This window comes from Pyxicephalus adspersus, chromosome 2 (genome assembly GCF_032062135.1).
Source record: "Pyxicephalus adspersus chromosome 2, UCB_Pads_2.0, whole genome shotgun sequence".
NCBI classification, from domain to species: Eukaryota; Metazoa; Chordata; class Amphibia; order Anura; family Pyxicephalidae; genus Pyxicephalus; species Pyxicephalus adspersus.
The window spans coordinates 193,118-201,125 of NC_092859.1; the positions used below are offsets into that span (position 1 = coordinate 193,118).

Genomic DNA, 8,008 nt, shown 5'->3' on the forward strand with positions numbered 1-8,008 from the left:
GGGAGTTATGTTGGCTGGATATAAAGATAATAAGGCAGTTGGTTGGGGGGGGGGGGGGGGCACCCAACCCTACTCCCCTCACTCAGCATTCCCTGAACTCCTCCATTTTCATTATCACACTGGGGCCCTCGTTCTACACAACCAGCTCCTGCCCCTTGTGAATTGGCCCCGCACTGACCGGCACCCGGTCCGGGTATTTCTTGCGGATCTTCTCCCCCTCGGAGCGCCGCTTCTCGAACGGATGTTCTTCCTTATAAACGAACTTCATATCTAGGCCCCAAAACACCGGCCGAGGAGGAAAATAAACAGCACTAGCTCCGCCCACTGCTTCCGGCTACTGTCACGGACACCCCGCCCGCTACTTCCGCAGAACTGCACCGGCCCGCCCACTGGCGTCATCCAAACTCCACCCCCTTCATAGAAGACTATAGGATTAGACTCCAAAAACATGGCGGCCTCTCCAGGGGGAGGGATATATTACATCCACGCCTACTGACGTCACTGTTTTGCCAGCACAACACTCGTGACAGCGCCACGCCCATCTGTCACAATTATCATAACAAGCCACCGCCGCCCCCTTTAGGTCAAGAGAGAAACTACACTAATTTTCCCCACGTGGTGAATAGAAGAATTACACAAGCACTTTCTTCCTGAGGAAAGAGGAACTGCGCCACCACCCACCTACTGGGGGAACGAGGAACTACGCCACGACCCGCCTACAGTGGGAAAGGGGAACTACGCCGCCACCCACCTACTGGGGTAAAGGGGAACTACGCCGCCACCCGCCTACTGGGGGAAAGAGGAACTACGCCGCCACTCGCCTACAGGGGGAAAGGGGAACTACGCCGCCACCCACCTACGGGGGGAAAGAGGAACTACGCCGCCACCCACCTACAGGGGGAAAGAGGAACTACGCCGCCACCCGCCTACGGGGGGAAAGGGGATCTACGCCCCCACCCGCCTACGGGGGGAAAGGGGAACTACGCCGCCACCCGCCTACTGGGGGAAAGAGGAACTACGCCGCCACCAGTCTACAGGGGGAAAGAGGAACTACGCCGCCACCGGCCTACGGGGGGAAAGGGGAACTATGCCGCCACCCACCTACAGGGGGAAAGAGGAACTACGCCGCCACCCGCCTACTGGGGGAAAGACGAACTACGCCGCCACCCGCCTACAGGGGGAAAGGGGAACTACGCCACGACCCGCCTACAGGGGGAAAGAGGAACTACCCCGCCACCCGCCTACAGGGGGAAAGAGGAACTACGCCGCCACCCGCCTACAGGGGGAAAGAGGAACTACGCCGCCATCCGCCTATAGGGGAAAGAGAAACTACGCCGCCACCCGCCTACTGGGGGAAAGAGGAACTACGCCACCACCCGCCTACAGGGGGAAAGAGGAACTACGCCGCCACCCGCCTTCAGGGGGAAAGAGGAATTACGCCGCCATCTGCCTATAGGGGAAAGAGAAACTACACCGCCACCCGCCTACTGGGGGAAAGAGGAACTACGCCGCCACCCGCCTACAGGGGGAAAGAGGAACTACGCCACCACCCCCCTACAGGGGGAAAGAGAAACTATGCCGCCACCTGCCTACAGGGGGAAAGAAGATCTACGCCACCACACTCCTACAGGGGGAAAGAGGAACTACGCTGCCACCCACCTACAGGAGGAAAGAGGAACTACACTAGGGGAACAATTTTGAACACAATTTTTGTTGACTTCAATTTTTAAGCTTTTTTACACTAAAATAGGTATGGCGATTCTGAAAGTGCAATTAGTTTTCTTAGTTATCACGTCAGGTTTTTTCTCTCCCGCTTATATTAATGCGGTTACTGTAGCATGAATTTGTATTGGCTATTCATTTACACACAGACAGTGAGGTCAGAGGTTGTGCGCTGCTCTATGTAGTGAATAAGTAAAATGTATTTTTCCTCTTACACACGTATTTCCTTTCAGATCATGTCTGGCTCTGCTGTTTCTCATCTCGTGCCTAAACAACCCGGATTCATTTTGTTATATCTGTGGCAGTTTCACCATTCCCAGTCAAAGGGTGAATATCAGCACATTTGTAGAGCAAGCCTATTTGTCATATTTCAAAGTTAAACTTGGTGATCAGGATAAGTCATGGGCCCCTCATGGTGTGCAGTGTGTGCAAGGTTTACGGATGTGGACAAAGGGAACATGTGATAAGATGCCATTTGGTGTACCTAAGGTTTGGTGAGAGCCAGGAGATCATTTCAGTGACTGTTACATTTTTCATAGTGAAAACTTCAGGATACACCAAGAAAAATAATTGTAACATTGAGTATCCTAGTCTACCATCGGCTATACGCCCAGTGGCTCATTCAGATGCCGGTTTCGTTACACTACCCTGTCTTATAGAACATGATTATGGTGATGAACGAGGTGACAACAATGATGAAGAGTTTGAAATTGAAGAGGACTCTGTAAGGGATTTGATCAGCATGAGTTGAGTGATTTGGGACTAACGAAGAAGGCTTCAGAACTCCTAGCATCAAGACTGCGTGAGAAAAAATTACTTGAAAAAAGAATGAAGGTATCGTACTTTACAACCAGAGAAATTGTATTTCTGCCGTACTTTACAACTGACAGTGGCTTTGTGTATTGCCATAACATACCTGGTTTAATGGAGGAATTGGGAATTCCGAACGATAACTCAACTGAATGGCGACTATTCATCGATAGCTCAAAGTGGAGCTTAAAGTGTGTCCTCCTTCACAATGGCAATATATTTGGGTCAGTCCCAATTGGCCATTTAGTTTCTCCATGAAGAATATGCAGACATAAAGAGAGTCATTGAGTTGTTGAAATATCACAATTGTGTCATCTGTGGACCTTATAATGATATGCTTCCTTCTTGGTCAGCAATGCAGATACACCAAGTATCCCTGTTATCTGTGCATGTGGGACAGCAGAGCGTGTGAGAGGCATTGGGGGAAAGGAATTGGCCTCCAAGATCTGCCCTAAAACCAGGAGATCCAAACATTCTACATGAGCCACTTGTTGATAGAATATTATATTCCCGCCTCTGCACATGGAACTGGGTCTGATGAAGCAATTTGTTAAAGTTTTGCCAACTGAAGGAGAATGTTCCAAGTTCCTCATGTTGGCATTTCCTAGCCGGTCATTTGAAAAAATAAAGGTCGGTGTGTTTGATGGTCCACAGATTCGGCAGCTCATCAAAGATGAACATTTCATCAGGACAATGTCAGAAGTGGAAAAGAATGCTTGGTTATCATACAAAGCCATTGTCAAGGACTTTCCTGGAAACACACGAGCAAATAATTACACAGAGATTGTCCAGAAACTCTTGGAGAGATACAAAATGCTTGGTTGCAATACGAGCATCAAGGTGCATTTTCTGCATAGCCATCTTTCTAACGTCCCGGAAAACCTTGGTGCAGTCAGTGATGAGCAAGGTGAATGATTCCCCCAAGATATGAAGGTCATGGAAGGACGGTATCAGGGTAGATGGGATGTACATATGATGGCTGACTATTGTTGGAGCATCCGGTGGGATTGTCCTAACACTGAACACTCCAGGAAAAGCTAGAAGTGTAAATTTTTACCTTAACTGCTTACCTGATGTCATAGAGTAACAATAAATTCTTTGTATGAACAAAAGGAATTTAAATAAACAGAACATTCAAGTTATTTCACTTTTTTCATTGTATGTAAAATTTGTATGTTTTTTGACAAAAATGGATAGTACCCTGTATTGTAAAAACTGGATGTGATAGCAAACAAAACTGGGGTCATTTCTGGATTCACCACCCAAAAACAAGTGTAAGATCTAACTCAACAAAAAAATGTGTTCCCCGGTGTTATTCCCCAACCCCTTCAGGACTAACTCGGAACTACACTACTACATTACTGTCCCCACCATGGTCACAGTCTAATGAGTCCACCATTGGTAGGTGGCACAAGATGGGGATCTTATGGGGGGGAATTGCATGGACAATACTTTTATTAGGGAGATGATGGCTCGCCCCTCCTAATGTACGGCTGTAAAAGGAGACATTGGGTTTTCTTTAAGCTGTCTTGTATGGCTGCTCCAAGTTTGATTTGTTGGGATGACAGCTCATTCTCTGGGAGTGGCAGGGGAAAGTGCCCTGATTCCAGCATCTGAGGTTGGTAAAGATATGTAAAGGGTTCTATACAAATTGCAAGACCCCTATGGTGACTAAAAACATTCTTTCATTGCCTCACTAGCCCTCAAAGGTCATGCTAGACCACCAATTTGCCGGAGTGCGTGCGAGTGCACACACACACACACACACACACGAGTAGACATTTACACACATCAGTGAGACAGTTTGAAATAATTCTCTTTATACAAGAAAGTCTACAATTAAAAACCAGACTCCGCGTCTCCCCCCAGGCGCCGGCCCCTGAAAAAAAGGGGCGAGGGGGATTTATAGAGTTCATGGTCACCACTCTTTCCCCCCTGTGATAAATGTCCTAGAGGTAGAGAATGGGGGCCAGGATAGGAGGGGCTTCCTTCCACCAATGGGATGTACAGTCTCTGTCTGTTGATGGGGGAGGTGATGAAGGGGATGGTGGGGGCTCAATGTCACCATAGTCGATGCTGGTGAAGGTTACGGCTTAGGACAGAGCGGACATCGGCTGTAAACCTAGACATAGAAAACAGGATTGTCATTACAATGTAGAAACAATAAAGTTGTATGAATCAATTTCAGGTGTCAAAACTGGCAACAAAATAAATGTCTGGCAATGTGAAGAAGGCAGAGAATTCCATCATTAGACAATGAATGTGATAATTCCGCTGCTATGGGGTTGTATATCGCACAATCGTTACATTTCAAACCTTGATGATGGCAGCATGGTTATAACATGTGATCACATCTACCCAATAAAGCTAAAGCATAATACCACCCCCTGGGGCACGTGATAGTGGGACACGCGGAAGGGCGGTCACGTGATACTGGGACACGCGGAAGGGCGCTCACGTGATACTGGGACACGCGGAAGGGCGCTCACGTGATATTGGGACACAGTGGGTGTGTAACTTACCTCAAGGCGTCCAGCATGGGTAGCAGGTTTAGAAGGGCGGTGTCACTGGGATCACTGAACCAGGATTTGATAGGAATCGCATTATCTGTAAGAGTTAATATATCTCAGAAATGGCCGCGGCGTACAGGTTGATTCACACACAACCAGCGGAAGGATGATAACAGGAAATTACCTGGGTGGCTCCTGTACGCTCCAGGTGAGTTGTCCAGAATAACCACGCTGGATAAATCATTGTGAACCACAGCGAGGTCCTTAATGTAACTGCCCAACTCCAGCGTGCAGTGCTGCAAGAAAGAGATGAGAAGATAGAACATGGAGGAGATGCAGCAAATCACTGGGGGTATCTGGACTATAGGGCATGGATGGGAGGTACCACCAGAACAGGAAATCACCGGGGGTACCCGGACTATAGGGCACGGATGGGGATGTATCACCAGAACCACAAATCATCAGGGGAATCGGGACTATAGGGCACGGATGGGGAGGTACCACCAGAACCACAAATCACCAGGGGAACCCAGATCATAGGGCACGGATGGGGAGGTACCACCAGAACCACAAATCACCAGGGGAACCCGGATCATTGGGCACAGATGGGGAGGTACCACCAGAACTACAAATCACTAGGGGAACCCGGATCATAGGGCACAGATGGGGAGGTACCACCAGAACTACAAATCACTAGGGGAACCCGGATCATAGGGCACGGATGGGGAGGTACCACCAGAACTACAAATCACTAGGGGAACCCGGATCATAGGACACGGATGAAGGTATCACCAGAACCACAAATCATCAGGGGAATCGGGACTATAGGGCATGGATGGGAGGTACCACCAGAACAGGAAATCACCGGGGGTACCTGGACTATAGGGCATGGATGGGGATGTACAAACAGAACAGCAAATCACCAGGGGTGACCTTAATGAAATCCCCTCCACTCGCAGCCCAGCCACATGGAGGACAGTCTTGTTTCTTTTGGGTCCCTCTTATATGTCATATAATGCAGAGCTGACAAATCCATCGCACACAACAAATCCAGGTGTGTGAATATCACACAATTCACCCTCCTCCCTTAACACCTCTGCCAGTCCACAGGCCTTATAGACTTTCTCTGAACACTAATCAAAGGAAACCTGCCAGGGGGGCATGACCAGAAATATCCAGCAACCCCCCCAAGCGCCTGAGATATATGATCAGCGTGCTCTCCCCCGTTAGCCCGCTCACCTGTCGGTAGAATCGCCTCTGTAGGATTCCTCGGTTATTGTCTAATTTATCGGCCACAGCAGAACCGTAAATCTCCATACTGGCTGTGAAGACCACCAGCTCGTACCACTGACTGACCTAGACAGGGAGATACAGAACACAAAATCATGCAATGCACTTTTATCCTGCAGGGGGCAGCACTGCACAGATATTCACCATTTCTAGTATAAAACACAAACATTCACACAACACATCCATTCCCCCTCCCCCATTACCCAGACCCCCGATAACAGAAGGTGAAGGACTCACTACTTCCAGGAAGAAGTCCACATGTGGCCTCTTATGTACAAAAAATCGCACTGGATGTTTGTCTATTACCACCTGCAGGGGAGAAGCATACCTGGGGTAAGAAACCATGTAGGGGGATGGGGTGGGGTAATTCCATGTAAAATCTCCTCTGCACATCGCTCACCTTTAATATAAAATCGGGGGGAGTACCCGGACGGACTGTCGGCCGCAATACGCCATCATGATGAGAGTGGATCAGAGTCTCATCCAAATCCAATACTAAAACCTTCCTCTTCACCTGGTCTGTGGACACAACACCACCCGGCGTTACTACAGAGCATGGGGGAGGGTAACATGGGGGGTAACATGGGGGGGGGATGATGGGGCTCATCATAAGAGAACACAACACCATAAGGGATTACCACAGGGCATGGGGGGGTAACATGGGGGTAAACATAGAACACAACATCATCCAGGGTTACTAGGATTAGAAGGTATGGGGAAATACAACACCATCAGGGGTTGCTACAGGGTATGGGGGGTAACATACAGGGATAGGACAACACATCACCAGGTACATATGGGGCAAATAGGAAGGGGGTAGAGATGACACTGGAGATCAGCAGGGGGTATGATACTCACTGAGTCGGTTCCTGGAGGCCGGAGATAGGGGCAGGATGTCATACCTCACCGTCTGGTACTGGATTACCTGGAGGACAGGAGAACATTATATACCCTCTACTAACATCACTCTGACCTCTCCTCCATCCCAGAGTGCACGCTGCTCCTCCTCATTACCCCCCCCCCCCGAAGAACTAAGAAAAGGTCTGAAGGGACATTTTGTTTTATAAACATGGATGCCTGCACAAGTCACAGAGTCAATTATTTTGCTATTAATGTTAGATTTGTTGATGAAAATAATAAAACAATAACGGGAACCTTGGGACCCCCGGGCACATCACACCAGTGACTATCGTCAGGAGGTAAGTGGAGAATGTTCTAGAAGATTTTGAAATGAAAACGGAACAGATTGTTTGTATTGTGACCGATAATGCTTCTAATAAGTTGAGCACAAGAAAGTGAATGATATTAGAGGAAGATATCTGCAAGTATTGGGGAAGAGAATAGTGACAAATCCGCTAAGCGTACTGCTATTCATCATATGCGCTGTGCTGTAATACTCCGCAACTTGCAATTGGAGATGGAAGGATCGTCATGCAGCTTCTCTAATTGGCAAACTGAGGCAAGTAACTGTTGCAACCGGGGCCCCTAAAACAGACGCCATTTAGAAAAGACGTGCAGGAAAAGGAGCCATTTTGGATGATACAACACGCTGGGGAAACGATTATTTCATAGTAGAGCTTGATATATTGCCTGAACAGGAGTGGAGGGATATTAGCTGATGGCATTGTATCTTCTATGAAGGGAGAATCTCTTATGGATAATGAAATCTTGTTAGC

At 48.3% G+C, this 8,008-nt stretch overlaps 1 protein-coding gene across 1 annotated transcript in view; it reads right to left on the reverse strand.

Annotated features, from left to right (window-relative positions):
• Positions 1 to 4,335: 4,335 nt before the first annotated feature.
• The window catches only part of CTDNEP1 (CTD nuclear envelope phosphatase 1), an 8,161-nt gene continuing 4,488 nt past the window's right edge, over positions 4,336 to 8,008 (reverse strand). The window contains exons 2-8 of the mRNA XM_072399170.1: positions 7,191 to 7,257; positions 6,733 to 6,851; positions 6,570 to 6,641; positions 6,282 to 6,398; positions 5,227 to 5,338; positions 5,055 to 5,139; positions 4,336 to 4,654 (exon numbers count right to left, since the gene is read on the reverse strand). Of these exons, the coding sequence (XP_072255271.1) occupies positions 4,594 to 4,654; positions 5,055 to 5,139; positions 5,227 to 5,338; positions 6,282 to 6,398; positions 6,570 to 6,641; positions 6,733 to 6,851; positions 7,191 to 7,257 (633 nt within the window). The 3' untranslated portion in view covers positions 4,336 to 4,593. The remainder of the gene's footprint in view (positions 4,655 to 5,054; positions 5,140 to 5,226; positions 5,339 to 6,281; positions 6,399 to 6,569; positions 6,642 to 6,732; positions 6,852 to 7,190; positions 7,258 to 8,008) is intronic.